This window comes from Meriones unguiculatus, chromosome 11, assembly GCF_030254825.1.
Source record: "Meriones unguiculatus strain TT.TT164.6M chromosome 11, Bangor_MerUng_6.1, whole genome shotgun sequence".
Classification (NCBI taxonomy): domain Eukaryota; kingdom Metazoa; phylum Chordata; class Mammalia; order Rodentia; family Muridae; genus Meriones; species Meriones unguiculatus.
This window is the reverse complement of record NC_083359.1, coordinates 84,176,983-84,194,698: the sequence shown is the minus strand read 5'-3', so window position 1 is coordinate 84,194,698 and position 17,716 is coordinate 84,176,983. Positions and strand designations below refer to the sequence as shown.

The 17,716-nt window shown below is 40.8% G+C and overlaps 1 protein-coding gene across 1 annotated transcript in view; it reads left to right on the top strand.

Moving 5' to 3' along the window:
• Mroh9 (maestro heat like repeat family member 9) overlaps positions 1–17,716 on the top strand; it is a 90,818-nt gene that overhangs the window by 51,406 nt on the left and 21,696 nt on the right. Inside the window, exons 6-8 of the mRNA XM_021662958.2 lie at positions 8,749–8,884; positions 10,822–10,943; positions 16,008–16,157. Coding sequence (XP_021518633.2) covers positions 8,749–8,884; positions 10,822–10,943; positions 16,008–16,157 — 408 coding nt within the window. The remainder of the gene's footprint in view (positions 1–8,748; positions 8,885–10,821; positions 10,944–16,007; positions 16,158–17,716) is intronic.

Here is a 17,716-nt window from a genome sequence, read left to right as displayed (position 1 = left end):
GACTGCCTGTCATAAAACAGAAAATCAGCCCAGTATGTCTGTCATGTGAAGCAGGAAATAAGAGCGCAAGCAGGAGAGACGGCTCAGCGGGAGAATGAGGCCGATATGTTTGACCTCCACAACTGATTACCTGAACTCTCTTCCCAGGGCCCACACGGTAGACAGAGAGAACCAATTCCCACAAGTTATTTTCTGCCCACCACACATTCGCTCTCTGTCACCGTGTCTGTGTCTGTCTGTCTGTCTCTCTCTCTCTCTCTCTCTCACACACACACACACACACACACATACACATACAACACAATTTTTTTAAAAAAGAAAGGAATGGCTATATTACTAAAACACAAAGCTAAAAGAATTTGCCATCGCTAAAAATGCATAATTCTAATAATTCTGCCAAGAGAGTTGTTGTAGCACAAAACCATGCGTCTGAATTAAATTGGGCTTTATTGTATCAGGAATAAATAGATAAAAACCTACCCACCCCGTGCTGGAAACATCAGTGGAAGCTGATTGTTAGACACAGGTGCGACTAAAACGCTTAGAAGTGGTGCCTTTGACATCTGGCGCCTAAATTCATTATTTCTGAGACAAGAAACTGAGAAATCTATGAAGATCTGCAATAAAAAGGAGACTTTGCTAGCCTGACCCGGAGCACTTAACTTTAGTAGCAAAGCTACTTATCTCCTGATCTTTTTCTATTTGGATAGATTTTCCACGAAATCAGGGCATATCCTATTAAAGTTCTCAAAAAGCCTGATGTCTGAGAAGCTCTAGCTGTGACTGACACCCTTCTGAAAGGACTGTGTGCATTTTAACAGTCTGCTTTGCTCTTCCCTTGGCCAATCCTAACTCATACCCTGATAGCAATCTGGACAGCTACCTGTACTATGCTAGAGGTGCAGGCCTAAACAGATTTTGTCCAGCAAACAGAGAGAAATTGCCAATAGCTTTTGTTACAAATATAAGTGTTCAGGAATTACAACCACATATTCATGAGAAGGAGTAACCAGAGCATGAAACTGTAACATATACCCTTAGAGCCTTTCCTGGAAATGGCCCCCAGCTTCAGTGACCTAAGCTATGAGAAGTATTTCTTCATCAGGTCCAACGGAGAAAGGACTTCTCACCACCCCATCCCTTAGGCCCAGGACACAGGAGTGGTCCTTAAGACCTTGCCATTCGACAGAGTCAAGAAACTCAGCAAGCTGACCCAAAGAACAGGACACCTGGGGGATGAGAGTAAATCACCCTAGAACTAAGGAGACTGCTTGGAGACTCTAGGTTGTGGGACTCCTAAAAATGGAATATCCTAGAACATTGTCACACAGAAGTGTGGGAGGGAAGAGGTCAAGGATGCAGGAAGAAAAAGGAGATACATTATCTTCGCTTCTCCCACCAAGACCCTCAGCATCTCAATTCATTTATGGCCTTGGGTTATGACCAAGGGAACTTCACTGCACTCACAGAGGACAGAGACAGAGAAATGCCTTAAGAAAAGGTAGAAAGAATTAGAACAGGCTTTGGGATCTTTCTAGAAGGTGCATTTGGAGTCTAGTTTCTTCCATCAGCATCTGTTACAGCAAACACCAAAACCAAGCTAGGCAAGATGAAGACTGATGAGGCAGCTTATGTTTTAGAAAACAATGCCCCACAGGTTTGATAATGGGTGCACATGTGCCCACAAAAACACACATTTTCCATCTTATTTTCATTTATGTTTCTACCCCTTCTGTAATTGCGTTTAATCAAGCCAGACGAATCATTCAAGACAGAAATCTAAATATTCAATTAGCTTATGTGTCAAGAAAGCATGGGGAGAGATGCATAAACTGTGAGATAGCCCGGGAATTGGAAGCATGTGCTTTGAGGGTTTTATTTTGTGGGGTTCTTTTCTTCTTTGGTAAGTTTAAAAAATTATTGCAATTTATTCCCAGCTGTAGGCCCTTCCCTCATCCCTTCCCAATCCTGCCCTCCCTCCCTCTTCTCCTTCCATGCCCTTCCCCCAGTCCACAGATAGGGGATATCCTCCTCCCCTTCCATCTGAACCTAGCTTGTCAGGTCTCATCAGGAGTGGCTGCACTGTCTTCCTCTGTCGCCTGGTAAGGCTCCCCCCCCCCCTCAGGGGGAGATGATCAAAGAGCAGGCCAATCAGTTCATGTCAGAGACAGCCCCTGTTCCCCTTACTATGGAGTGCATTTAGAGACTGAGCTGCCATGGACTACATCTGTGCAGGGGTTCTGGATTATCTCCATGCATGGTCCTTGGTTGGAGTATCAGTCTCACAAAATACACCTGGGCCCAGAATTTTTGGTTCTGTTGCTCTCCTTATGGAGCTCCTGTCCTCTCCAGGTCTTTCAATCTCCCCCTTCATTCATAAGATTCTCTGCACTCTGCCCAAAGTTTACCTTTAAGTCTCAACATCTGATTTGATACCCTGCAGGGTAGAGCCTTTCAGAGGCCCTCTGTGGTAGGCTCCTGTCCTGTTCCCTGTTTTTCCCTCTTCCCATGTCCATCCCATTTGCCTTTCTGAATGAGGATTGATCATCTTACCCAGCGTCCTTCTCCTTGCTTAGCTTCTTTAGGCGTACAGATTTTAGTATGATTATCCTATATTATATGTCTAATATCTACTTATAAGTGAGTACATAGAACACAAACAGGACAGGCTCTAAGATCAACAATCAATAAATGGGACTTCATGAAACTGAAAATCTGCTGTAAAGCAAAGGACATTTTTGTCAGAACAAAATGACAGCCTACAGATTAGGAAAGTATCTTCACTAACCCTATATCTGACAGAGGGCTAATATCCAGAATATATAAAGAACTCATGACGTTAAGCAGCAACAAATCAAGTAATCCCATTTAAAAATGGGGTACGGAGGTAAACAAGAGAGTTCTCAATAGAGTAATGTTGAATGGCAGTATTCAATATTTAATTTATTTAAGTAACACTTAAATGCTCAACATCGTTAGCCACCAGGGTAATGCAAATCAAAACGACCCTGAGATTTCACCTTACTCCCATCAGAATGGCTAAGATCAAAAACTCAAGTGAAAACACATGCTGGAGAGGATGTAAAGAAAGGGTGCTGGAGCCTGCCAGCAGAGTCGAAAAGTTCTTGAGTTGGGAGTGAGGATTAAAATTAATAAACTAACACACAACACACAGGAGACTTTTTTAAGAGGCTCCAGAACCAATCAGCCAGCAGCAGCAGCCTGACTTTTATTGCAGAGAGCTTTTAAGCCAGAGTAAAAACAGCTCAGAACAATGGGTTAAATTCACAAGGAGGTGAAGCAAGAGGTGTGATCTTCACAAGCTATCCCACCTGCTGTCACAAACAAAAGGAGATGGACTTGCAAATTCTTCCCTGACTTAAGTGAAGGCCTGGTAAAAGCAGTCTTTCTGTTGAGATTTAAATATCAAAGCAGCTGCCAGAGAAATGGCTCCAGATAGGTCTCCTTTTTTTTATTTTTTTAAAATTGGCCATAACTTAAGAGTTATGGAGCAGAATATTGTGCCTGTCTTAGGCTGTTTTTCTAGTAAGATATATTCTTATCTGTCATCGGTACATGAATTTCATCATTCATGTCCTGTCTTGGGTTGAATAAGTCCCAGAGAAACATTACCCGTCTCTGACTACCAACCTCTGCTAGGGTAGACACTGGGGTTTGATCTTATGCAGATCAGTTCAGCTTTAACATTCTAAAAGGCCTTCAGGCAGGTTTTAGTTGTCTCCGATAGGAGTGCATCTCCTATCACAAGCCAAGTCCAAAGTAACACTCCATAAAAGTGACTTAACAAATGACTCCTAGTGTAAATTACCAAGTGTGAGAAACATTCATAGGAACTATAGTAAAAGGCTGTTGAGCAATCAGAACCATTTGAAAGCTTACAAATACAGTTTGTTAGTTTACATTGAAGGCAAGAAACATTAAAGTTTGAATCTTGTTAACATTTCCAAACAACAAAGCAAAAGGAGAATTTATATAGGCAGTTACAGGGCCTCCCAAGAGTTTCTGAAGCAAGCTTGTTTTGGTCTGCTGTAAACCAGAGTCAGACCAAAGTTTCACAATTAGTCCTCTTTTTTATTCTTTTTGATTTTGTTGAATATTGTCCTTATTAACAGAACAATCAAGTCCAGTCCATTGTATAAGAGGTTTCTCTGCATGACGTCTTCTTCCAGGAGCAGAATGAAACAAAAGTGGGTCAGGAGCTTAAGTCCAATGCAGTTTTCGGCCTTAGTCAGGGCAGAGTTTACAATTGTCTGTAGCCGGAACATCCTCCTTCTGGGGAACAACTGCAAACCGTACCAGCCTCTCTGGGATCCACCTGGCTCCTTCTGCGTCCTGTGGAAAAACACAAACATGCCCTCTTCCCCATATTAATACGGGGTCGGGGCCCTGCCATATTCCAGCAATTGGATCTTTCCATTTTACCTGGGCATAATCATCCTTGGTATTAGGATGCCACAATCAATCAGCCACAGAACAGCCTTGTATATCCACATTCAAAAAATTTAAAATAAAGAGAGCTTAAGATTTGGGGATATGACTCCCCTTTTATTATTTTTTTGTACTTGGTTTTTAAGAGATCCATGGACAGGTTCTATAATTTTTTAGCCTTAAGGATTATACGGCATACCTGTTTTGTTATTTTTAAAAATGTTGAGAAGCTTGACTAATGTATGTAGTACCATTATTACTCTTTACAATGGAAGAAATACCAATTGTAGCAAAACATTTTAGTTTTTTAAATTTTGGGATATGAGTAATGTCTATTTGTTGTTTAGAATAGTTTTAACCCTAGGTTTTAAGTAAGTTGACTTTATTTTACAGATTTTAAACATAGCCAATGACCAATAATCTATAACCAAGACTTACTGAATATGGTAAATTTATATCTTCAAGACAGACAGACAAAACATTGTGTTATTTGTTGAATTTAAATTTTTATGACCATTGAAGCTTTGTAGCAGAATTAGCTATTAGCTTTCTTACTGGAAAAACTGAGAAACTGCCTCTTTAATAGTTTTTCCTTGTAGGGTTGTAGCCATAGCTACTCCTTGAGTATAAGATGGCCCTATGTCAGAACATAACCTAATATATTCAGAAATATCTCCTTTCTTTCTAAAGGGTCTCAAAGCTGCTTGGCAAGCACTGTTAGCATTCTCATAAGCCAGTTGTTTTACCAATAATAATCCAGACTTTTCATCACTTATAAGTCTGTTTGCTGTTTGCATTAATCTTGCCACAAAAATCTTGAAATAACTCATCAGGTCCCTGACAGATTTTAGACAAATCCTTCACCTGTCTACCTGCTTGTGGAAGTTTATTCCAGGCCTTATGGGCAGCAGTATTTACCTGAGCATAAACGGCCACATCAAAATCTAACTGTTGTTCTATTTCCCTATAGATTCCTTCTCCAGCAAGCATGTCATAAGTTATAGGAATTCCCTGAGCTCGATTAAGTTCAGCTGTAGTTTGACAATGCTCTGCAAATTCTGACTTCCAAAATAAATGATCTCCTCCTGATAAGCACGCTCTTGTTGTTTCCAGTCTCCCAAGCAGAGGGCCTCAGTAGACAAGGACTCCAACAGAGCCTGAGTGAAAGGCGCTGTAGGACCATATTGAGAGCATGCAGATTTTAATTCTTTTATTTGTTTAAAAGGTATAGGAGCATGGAATCTCGCCATATTACCCTGTCCATCAGGTCGCTCCAGAACTGGAAAACCATAGAACTCAGTTATATCTTCTCCATTTTGCCTAGCTTCTTATAAAGAAGCATGCAAAGGGGATACAGTTGCCCATACAGTGGACAAAGGAAAAGATCCCCTTGTGTTTTTGGGCCACTGCAACTGTAGCAGTCCCAGGAGGAGAGTCCAAACCTACAACCAATGATGGAGTTGGAGTGGGGGATTGAGCCTCATTTTCCCTAGCAGTTAATTCTCCAATTTTTCTGTTTATTTTTTCCAAGTCCCATTCCAGTCTTTTAATTTGTTTTTGCCAAAGCTTATACTTTTTAATATGCATATCCTGAATTGGAGGGTATCTCTCAGAATAATACTGATCTGGTTCTTCCTCCAATTCTGCAACCTCATTAGGATGTAAGTCTTCCTCAAAGTCTCCTTCTGGCAAGAAATTACTGTCATCAGGAGGGAAATACAACTCCTCTGGAGGAGCTGATGGTATAATAACATTTTCTCTTGAAGCCTGCCATCTTTCTAACCTCCTTCTCTCTGAGCCTGAAAGTTTAACTTTCTCAGTTTCCTGCTGCTTATACAGACTATCTTTAATTAAGTTCCATACAAAAAAACACTAGGCTAATGCCTTGTCTCATTTTTATTTTTTGATTTACTCACCGAGCCCTTTCTACTTAATGATGCCAGCTCACCAACAACTGCAGTGTCCTTCACTGATTCCCTGTATCTCAAGTCCCTGTTCGGGCGTCAACCTGCCGGAGCCCGCCAGCAGAATTGAATGGTTCTTGAGTTGGGAGTGAGGATTAAAATTAATAAACTATCACACAACACACAGGAGACTTTTTTAAGAGGCTCCAGACCTGATCAGCCAGCCAGCAGTAGCAACAGCCTGACTTTTATTGCAGAGAGCTTTTAAGCCAGAGTGAAAACAGCTCAGAACAATGGGTTAAATTTACAAGGAGGTGAAGCAAGAGGTGTGATCTTCACAAGCTATCCCACCTGCTGTCACAAACAAAAGGAGATGGACTTGCAAATTCTTCCCTGACTTAAGTGAAGGCCTGATAAAAGCAGTCTTTCTGTTGAGATTTAAATATCAAAGCAGCTGCCAGAGCAATGGCTCCCGATAAAAGGGGAACCCTACTCCACTACTGGTGGGAATGTAAACTTGTACAACCACTTTGGAAATCAATCTAACACTTCCTCAGACAATTGGAAATAGTGCTACCTCAAGATCCAGCTATACCACTCATAGGCATACAGCCAAAAGATGCTCAAGTATAGAACAAAGACATTTGCTCAACCATATTTGTAGCAGCTTTATTTGTAATAGCCAGATGCTGGAAACAACCCAGATGTCCCTCAGTTGAGGAATGAATACAGAAATTGTGGTACATCTATAAAAACAAGGAAGTCATGAAATTTGCAGGCAAATGGTGAGATCTAGAAAAGATCACCCTGAGTGAGGTTTTTTTAGAAGCAGAAAGACACACATGGTATATACTCACTCATAAGTGGATATTAGATACATAATATAGGATAAACATGCTAAAATCTGTACACCTAAAGAAGCTAATCAAGAAGGAGGACTCTGGCTAAGATGTTCAATCCCCATTCAGAAAGGCAAAGAGGATGGACATCAGAAGAGGGAGAAAGTAGGGAACAGGACAGGAGCATACCACAGAGGGCATTTGAAAGGCTCTATCCTGCAGGGTATCAAAGTAGATGCTGAGATTCATAGCCAAACTTTGGGCAGAGTGCAGGGAATCTTATGAAAGAAGGAGGAGATAGAAAGACCTGGAGAGGACAGGAGCTCCACAAGGAGAGCAACAGAACCAAAATATCTGGGCCGAGGTGTGTTTTCTAAGACTGATACCCCAACCAAGAACCATTCATGGAGATAACCTAGAACCCCTGAACAGATGTAGCCCATGGCATTTCAGTGTCCAAGTGGGTTCCATAGTAATGGGAACAGGGCCTGTCTCTGACATGAACTGATTGACCTGTTCTTTGATCACCACCCCCTCGGGGGGAGCAGCCTTACCAGGTCACAGGGGAAGACAATGCAGCCAGTCCTGATGAGACCTGATAGACTAGGATCAGAAGGAAGGAGAGGAAGACCTCCCCTATCAGTGGACTTGGGGATGGGCATGGGTGGAGAAGGGGGAGGGAGGGTGGAATTGGGAGGGGAGGAGAGAGGGAGCTACAGTGGGGATACAAAATGAATAAAGTATAATTAATAAAAAAAAATTTAAAGTAAAAAGAAAAGAAATGCTCAAAATCCTTAGCCATCAGGGAAATGCGAATCAAAACAACCCTGAGATTTCACCTTACACCCATTAGAATGACTAAGATCAAGAACTCAAGTGACAACACATGCTGGAGAGGATGTGGAGAAAGGGAAACCCTCCGCCATTTCTTGTAGGAATGTAACCTTGTACAACCACTTTGGAAATCAATCTGGTGCTTTCTCAGACAATTGTGCTACCTTAAGCTCCAGATTGGTGGCAAATGGTGGGAACTAGAAAAGATCATCCTGAGTGAGGTATCCCAGCAGCAGAAAGACACACATGGTTATACATATAAACCAGCCTTGAATTGCTATCACTTCAAGCAATTTTCTACCAACTTGAACCTACATTATCTCGTCCTTACAGCACCTTATGCAAAGGCAGTGTTTGCTTGCTTTCATTTCACAGAACAGGAAGCTGAGACTCACCAGCAGAGCCAGGTTCTGTGGAAACAGGTTCTTAAAACCCTAAGTGGCCCTCAACCTTCCTAATGCTGCGACCCTTTAATACAGTTCCTCATGTTGTGATGACACACGACCATAAAATAACTTTTGTTGCTACTTCATAATTGCAATTTTGCTATTGTTAATGAATTGTAATGTAAACGGTTTTTGGAACTAGAGGGCTGGCAGAAGGGTCGCGACCCACACGTTGAGAATTGCAGGCAGCGTTGCTTTTCCTAAAGAGAATCTAATGCAAATTTCTAGTGTCGACTGTGCAAAGCTAACACACTTTCTCCTTTATCTTCCAATTAGCTAAGCATCGATGCTCCGTGTTTAGGTCTCCTGACAGCAGAGCTCTCGCTCTTGTGTTCCCATAGCGACCCCTCAATCGCACAGGAAGCGTTGGCTGGGATGAATTATGTCCTCTACATTGCCATGTGTCAGAACCGTAAGAGCAGCTCGCCATCTTTTTCTCTTATTAAGAACCTGTTTAAAGTCAAAGAATCTTTGACTTTAAAGAACCTTCTTTAAAGTCAAACAATTTGACTGGTTTGTTTGTAAATCCTACCCAAAATCCATGAGTTCGTTTTCCAAAATATGGCTTTGAAAAGGATTTAAGTATTTTCAAGGAAATTTGGTAATTAAATAGTTGGTACTTAAAGATCTTTATAGCTTCAAGATCTGTCTACACTTCTTGGGTTACTGTTGAACATTAATGGTGGGGATAAGGATGGAAGCAGTGGTAGTGACAGGAATGGGGAGAGAGAAATTAGAAGAGGCATGTTTTGCCTGTAATGGTTATGACAGAGAAAGAGTTGAGGAGTTGACAAAGGCTAAATTGAGTGCCCATACAGCTACGTTAGAATTTAAAATCTCATAGCTCACAAGTGATGTGGAAGGATTTTGTCTTGTTAGGAAGAAAAGCTGTCCTCAGATTACGCTGTTTGTCATTTAAGGTTTTAAAGCACAAGCTAGTCGCAATCAAGGGAACCAGTTCCTAATACTTTAGCTGTTCACCAGAACAAAGCTGAAGACTGCCTCTAAGAATAGGAACATCCCAGCATTTAACAAGACAACTTTAAGAATGCCTGGCACCCAGTAAAAATGATGGTGCAGCCAGCCTTCAGGAATAGGGCTTTTGAGTTCAAAAAGCCCATATGGAAGAGGATTTTGAGTTCAAAACCAGACTGAGCTATGCAGTCAGATCCCATCTCTAAGGAAAAATAAACAAGAAAGAAAATATCAGGCATGAAAAGAAAGAGGAAAATATAACCCACTATGAGGATGAAACCAGCCAAAACTTATCAAACCATGTAACTAGTATAGAGGGACATTAAAAACAATTGTTACAAGTATATTTTACTTACATAAAAATGTCAACATGGTAAGTAGGGACCCAGAAATTTTTGAAAAGACCCAAATTGTCCCACTACTTAGGAGGCTATGGCATGAGTCTGATGCCATGCCAGATTGTACAAACTAAGTGGGAAGAAAAGAGAGAAAGTGGGGAAGATGGCAAGAAAAAAAAAAGAGAGAAGAGACAGAAAGAAATCCATAAATTTATACTGAACTTTTACAGACACTTGGACAGAAATTAACAGTAGTTAGACACTGCAGATAAAAATGTTCCTTGAGACTACAGCAATAGTAATTATCAATGGTTAAACAAAACTGAGCAATGAACAATGGCTACATTTTATAAATTTTATAAAAACTACAACTTATAGACCCAGAAAACTTAATAAAGCGCCAAAAAGTATAAATTATAAATACCAAAAAGTACCACAATAAAGAAGTATCTCAATTAAAATTTTTATCACCAGAGATAAATATTTTGAAAATATTAAATTAAAAATGATGGAAAATAAAGACTTATGTATAATATATTTCTCATTGGAAACAAAGTCTGAGGCAATGAAATAGAGAAAGAAAAATTAACATCTTATTGTTCTCTAAAAACCAAAAAAGACCTTCCAAAAACAAATTCAGTCAAGACATTTTTCAGATATGTAAACAAAGATAAAAATGAAATAACAAGGCAACAGAAAGAAAAAAAGGAAGAAGGGATGATGGATTCTTTTCAATGACCATGGGGACAAGAAGAGAGAAAACTCAGATGGCCAGTGTTAAGCACAGCCTCATTTAAGCACTTTATAAATTCTGGATCCGTGCCACCCTAAGCTTGTATGGGAATAAACCATAAGTGGGGTTGTTGGGTAATTGTAGCCCAATCCTGGTGATCAGAGTTCTTTTCCCTGCCATTAAACTGGAAGGGAGAGTGCCAAATATTGTAGCCATCCAAATTTGGGTAAGAAACTAGAAGTAACCTCTTACGTGAAAACAGTGGTCCATATGCTGAGACTTATATTCCTTTCTTTGACACAGCCAACACTGTCAAAAACAGATCTACTAAGCTGAATGATGAATCCAGTAATCCCAAGATGATAATGTCTGATATTGAATTAGTAACCATGGTCGCACAAGGAGACAGAAACAAAATTGCCCAGGTACCCTAGCTCCAGCTTTGTCCTGTGTAGTTTGTCTTAAATGTGCCATTGCCCTTACTGGTAATTTATTTCCTCAAAGTTAATATTTTCAATAAGTAAGTATTCTTTTCTTAGCTTAGAAAGACACATGGCTGGATGGTTCACAGAGAACGTGGTTTCCTAAGTTTCATGCCACTTAAGAATCATATATACTATCCTCAAACATAGCAATTTAAAATATACTACTTGTTATAAAGTGTAAAATACATAGCCGCTTCTTAGTTATACTTTCTTTAAATTTTTTAATTTTTTTCTTTATTAATTACACTTTATTTACTTTGTATCCCCCCTGTGGTTCCTTCCTTCCTCCTGTCCCAATCCCTCCCTTCCTCCACCCTCTGCATGCATGCCCCTCCCCAAGTCCACTGATAGGGGAGGTCTTCTTTTCTTTCCTTCTGATCCTAGTCAATTAGGTCTCATCAGGAGTGGCTGCATTGTCTTCTTCTGTGGCCTGGTATGGCTGCTTTCCCCTCAGGGGGAGGTAATTAAAGAGCAGGCCAATCAGTTCATGTCAGAGACAGTACCTGTTCCTATTACAATGGAACCCATTTGGATACTGAACTGCCATGGGCTACATCTGTGCAGGGGTCTTAGGTTATCTCCATACATAGTCCTTTGTTAGAGTATCAGTCTCAGAAAAGACCCCTGTGCTCAGATATTTTGGTTCTGTTGCTATCCCAGAAGCAGAAAGATGCACACAGTATATACTCACTCATATAGACATATAATATAGGATAAACCTACTAAAATCTGTACGCCTAAAGAAACTAATCAAGAGGAGGACTCTTGCTAAAATGCTCAATTTCTATCCAGAAAGGCAAAGAGGCTGGACATCAGAAGAAGAAGAAAAGAGGGAACAAGTCAGGAGCCTGCCACAGAGGACCTCTGAAAGGCTCTGCCCTGCAGACTATCAATGCAGATGCTGAGACTTATGGGCAACCTTTGGGCAGAGTGCAGGGAATCTTGTGAAAGAAGTGGGAAACAGTAAGATCTGGAGAGGACAGGAACTCCACAAGGAGAGCAATAGTTATACTTCTATATGTAGGTAACTTCCACGTTTTTGATAAAAAACTTGGAGTCAACAATTAAGTCTCTTCTAAAATGTGATAACCCCCCCATATACAAATATCAGGATGACATTGCAAGTTAGATTTTTAACAACCATGAAGTTATACATAAAGGCCTTTACATGCTTATACATGCCTATAATCCCAGCACTGAGGAAACTGAAACATTGGAGTGGCAAGTTCAAGGCCAACTTGAGTTGCATAGAGATACCCTGTTCTTAAGGTGAAAGGGGGGAAAAACCTGTACATTAAGCAAATAATTTTTACTCCAACCTAATCTAGAAAAACCAGTAAGCCCTATAATTCTATCTATATGCTCTTTCATTGTTCACAGTTCACACTTTTTAACTAAAACCTTGCCAGGCTCTCCCCAGCATTGGGCCTGGGTTGGGCTGTCAAGTGAATTAACTTTCAGACATACATACTGAGCCAACAGCTCAGTGTAGTTGGGAAGGACCCTCAGGTTAGTCTCTCCTACGATGAGAAGACTCAGGGCATTCATTCTTCCCTCCAAACCCCATAAATAGAGCAGTGGTTGTCTTTCCATGGTTGGCATGGTTAGAATTGTGGAAGGGTAAGGACATGACAAAGCAAAGTGTTTAAGTGGAATATATGGTCAAAAGATACTATTCAGGTGTTTGTAATATTCGTAAAACTGATGGTGCATCTTTACAAAGACAAAGGGTTTTCCTACACATATGATCTAAAAACTCACAAGGCTGGTTGGGTATGAATATATCCATTTCCATAAGAAATCTTGGGATCTATGCAAGCTTACAAGGAAACCCTTCTTCATCCACCCACTCTTCCTTCCAGTACAATGCCAGAGGATAGAACCCTGAGCACCAGGATTGGCCTATTGAATCTGAGACTAGCATCCTTCTTGTTGCCTTTCCTCCGGTGGCTCATGAGACTTACTATCAACACCTCTGGGTTTAAATCCTCTCTCATCTGAGTTCAGTGTCTATCTGGACCCGAGTGCCTCCAGACTCATGTCTTTAGGATCTGTTATTCAGTTTCTTGTTGTTAAACCAGAGAGTTCATGGTTAACAAGGCGTGGAAGGGCAATGACTAGACAGCATAGATGGAGGCCTCAAGAGTAGAACCCAAGGTTCTAACAAGAACCCCAACATGTGGACGAGCAGAACACAAAGCTGTACCAAGGCATTCAAGAGATCACAGCCAAGGTCAAAGAACATGCAGCAAGGTTGCCCACTGGGCCAGCTGGGTACAAAAGAACACTAAATTGTGAAGACCGTATTGAGCAGGAAGGCAGTTGTAAGCCAGTCACTCCCCTTTTCTACACTAACAGTTTGTGAGGGCAGGACTTTATGCACAATCCACAGAGGATCATGGACATATCACTCACCATAAAAGCTTCACACACTGTGAACCAATAACCTCACTCATAGAAATTTAGAAATGGGGGGTTCTTCACAGACATGATTTTAAATATTTTTATCCTTGGAGAATTCCATACAATCAATTTCGATCACATTTACTCCCCCTCCTCCAACTCTGATCCACTATCATCTCCCCCCCCACCCAACCTTGTACCTTCTTTGTTTTTTTTATTTAAAAATACAGTTTGTTCTGTTCATTTACTTGTGGGTGTGAAGCCTCTCCTGGAGGGTGGTTGACCTTCCAGAGGTCATACTCTTAAAGAAAACTGACTATTTCTCTCCCAGCAGCTGTCAAATGTCAATAGCTCCTCAGCTAGGGATCGGTCTTCCTGTTAACCACCCCAAGACATGGTGGAATTTTGCAGAGTTATTTTCTTTTTAACTACCACGTTTAACATGAGAACTGCATGGCAGATTATGAAGCCTTCATTTATAGTCTATTTTTCAGCCATTAAATCAAGTAGCATCTGGAACAGGCAACACTATAGTGTAACAATAATAAACATGAAGATCTCTAGATTCCAGGTGATCTTCTGTGGAGAGTGTATTCCTGGTAAAGCAAACTCCTCTCTCTCTCCCTCCTCTTCCCTACCCCTCCCTCTTCTCTCTCTCTCTCTCTCTCTCTCTCTCTCTCTCTCTCTCTCTCTCTCTCTCTCCACATGTAAGGGAGGTGCATTGACCCTTGCGTGATCACATGGAGGCCAAAAGTTAAGATCAGGTGTCTGCCTCAATGGATTCTCTATTTCTTAAGAATCTAGGGCTGATTGATTCAGCTAGACTGGCTGATCAGTGTCTCTAAGGATCCACCTGTTTGTTCCAACCCAAAGCCTGGAGCTCACAGATACACATCACCAACCCCCAGATTTTACATGGATGCAGGAAATCCAAACTCAGGTCCACGATTGCATATCAATCATTTTACCAACTGAACCATCTCCCCACAATCCCACAAACTCTCAATTTGGCTACCGTGGCTACTGTCATAACCACAGCTTTACAAGACAAATATCTTCTAATACCTGCTCTAGGTTTCACTGAGAATTTATTTTCTCTGTAATTTTAGGTAGAAAGAAGAGTAAACATTGAGTAAACAAATATTTTAATGAAGAAATTATCACTCCCAGTGGTATTTAAGATTTAAGTTCTACAATTAAATCTGATTTTCTTCGCAACTACAGCCCTCACTTACCTACAAGCCATAGTTCTCTTTTGAGTTTCTTCCAGAGCTTTCCCCCATTATCATCCCTCAGTTCTCTGTCCAGAAGGTGCAGGCTAGGGGTGCAGGGCTGGGAGAAATCCACTCTTGCTCCAGCCTCAGACATGCCCTATTGAGCAAAACAAAAACAAAAAGCAAAACAACAACAACAACAAAACAGTAATTCATCTCTTAAAAAAAAAAATGAGTGTTTTGTCTGAATGTCTTTAAGTACACCCCATGCATGCCTGGTGCCTACAGAGGTGAGAAGAAGGCATCCTATCTCTTGGAACTGAAGTTATTGGTAATTGTGAGCCACTGTGTGGGTGTTGAGAACGGAGCCCAGGTCGTCTGCCGAAGCATCGAGTGGTCCCAACTCCTGAGCCACCTGTCCAGCTGCGGTACTCCAGCCCTTTAAAGACAGCAAGAGAAAACTTTTTACTGATGAGCTTAGAGGCATTTGGTGCATACAAAGAGATGTTGTGGCACCTTTGTATTTTCTGCTTCCATCTTCTTTGTCTTAGAGTCTGTGGCGAACCTCTGACTTCAAAAAGGAATGGTTTACATGGCAGTTATTGGACCTCAGTCATGGGCGTATTTGTTCAGTCGCTCATCCTTTCTTTCTCTGTCTTGGTCTCTGCCTCCCCCCTCCCCCTCCTCTCTCTCATCTTTCTCTCTTTCACTGAAAAGAAGATGTTTACTTTCATATCACCTTAACTCTATTGACATTCATGGTAATATTTGGACACTGAAATTGTCTTAAAAGCAGAAGATAAGTTTTGTACAACAATACCTGGGTTTTGTTTGTTTGTTTCCTTTTTATTTATTATTTTTATATTAATTACAGTTTATTTACTTTGTATTCCAGCTGTAGCTCCCTCCCTCATTCCCTCCCAATCCCACCCTCCCTCCTTCATCTCCTTCCTTTCCCTCTCTAAGTCTATTGATGGAGGAGTTCCTCCTCCCCTTCCATCCGACCCTAGCTTATCAGGTCTCTTCAGGACTGGCTACAATGTCCACTTCTGTGGCCTAGCAAGGCTGCTCCTCCCTCGGGGAAGGGGGGAGGTCAAAGAGCCAGCCATTGAGTTCATGTCTGAGACAGTCCCTGTTCCCCTAACTAGGGAACCCACTTGGCTACTGAGCTGTGATGGGCTATATCTGGGCAGGGGTTCATACCTGGGTTTTGATAATCATTACATTAGCACTACCACAAACACATTTTTTGTCATTTTTTAATAAAGAAAGCACTTCCATAGCTTGAGAATGTCGTGTGCTCCCTCCTGGTCCAGAGATCCCCTGAAGTATCTCAGCTTTGCTGTCTTGCTTACCCTGGTGGTCACGAACATCCTTTTGGTTTCAGAGCGTGGGACAAATACTACTTCCCCACTTTCTGACTGACTTTGTGTGGACTCTCCTGAAAAAACTCTCCTCTCAAGACACCAGAACAGTAGTTGAGGCTGGAAACTTACTGAGGTTGACTTTGGAGTATCACGCCCAGAAGATAAACAAGGTAATGCGCTTGACAACACCTAAGAAGAACAGAGTGTGCTCTCAAGAGTGCATTTTTCAGCTTTGTTATCTGTTTCTTTGCATCCCCGTCTCCAGCTTTCATTCCTTGAGTCACTTTAAGTGGATGAGGCTTTTGTGAAATATTTCAAATTATAGGGAAATTATAGAGAAGGTTCTAATAAATATTTATTTAACAATCATGTTAAATTAGAACATTCAATTTTATGTTTACGTTGTTGGTTATTTAAAGAGAAATGTATTAAAAACAAATACTTTGTAATTGAAATCTCCCATGTAGCACTTACATAACATTTTCAAGGACTCGCAGATCGGCGTTGCACTAGCTAATAAATTTGTGCAGCCCAATACAACATGGAGTAATAGAACTATGTCTCCTTCAAGGTTCAAAAAGATTAAGATCTTCATAAGCTCCATAGTTATTCCCTTTACTTTATGGCCATCCTCTCTCAATTTTTATGTCATTTCTTATTTGCTATTAGTTATCTAATAAGTAAGAAAATTTACTTTTTATTACTAGCATATTCTGTTCAAATGTACATTGAATAGTGACATAATTGTGACCCTAACAATAAATACAGAATCAACAAAATAATGGAATTTGCATAATGTAGTTCATACATGAATATGCAGGTAAGTTTTTACCAGAAGCTACACAAAACTAGCCCAACTGTTTTTATTTCCATCAAGTCTTACTAATATTCTTTGCCTTCAATGCACTGACAAATAAGGAAAGATTGAAAAAAATCCATAGGTTGCTGTAGTATCACTATAGTGGAACATCTTTAGAACGGATAATTTATAGTGAATAGAAGTTCATCTCTTATAGTCCTTGACTCTGGGAAGACTCTGCTGTCCTTGTATCATCTCATGGGGGAAGTAGGAAAGGCCAGAGAACATTGCAAGACAAGGGGCCAAACTCAACCTTTCATCAGAAACCTATGCCACAGTTATTATGAAACTATAATAACCACTCTTGAGCACTGACACCCCTCCTCCCTCCACCAGGACCTAGTCGGCTCTTAAAGGCTTCACATCTCAAGCTGGTGAAATGGCTCTATGGGTAAAAGGCTTGCTAAGCAATCCTGGAGACGTGAGTTTGATATCTAGAGCCCAGATAAAAGCAAGGCCCTGTGGAGTGAGTCTATAATTCTATCACTGGTGGGCTGAGGCCGGTGGATTCCCGGAGCTCCTATGCTTATCAAAAATAGTAAGCTTTAGGCTGAACACACCCTATCTCAAAAACATAAGGTAAAGAAATGGTAGAGGAAAATCTTTATGACATCAGCCTCTGGGTTCCATGTGCACCTGCACAAGCAAACACACACACACACACACACACACACACACACACACTTGCATGTCAAGAGTGAAGTTTCTAACAGGACTTTTGGGAGACACACTTAGAGCATAACAGCCTATTTTTTTTTCCTTCTAGGTCATTATTGTCCAGCTAAGTGACAGGAGATTCAGTTGGATGCCTCTCATATTTAGCTTCTCTTCCCATTGAGCTTCTCCATGTCCTGTACTGTAAATGTTACA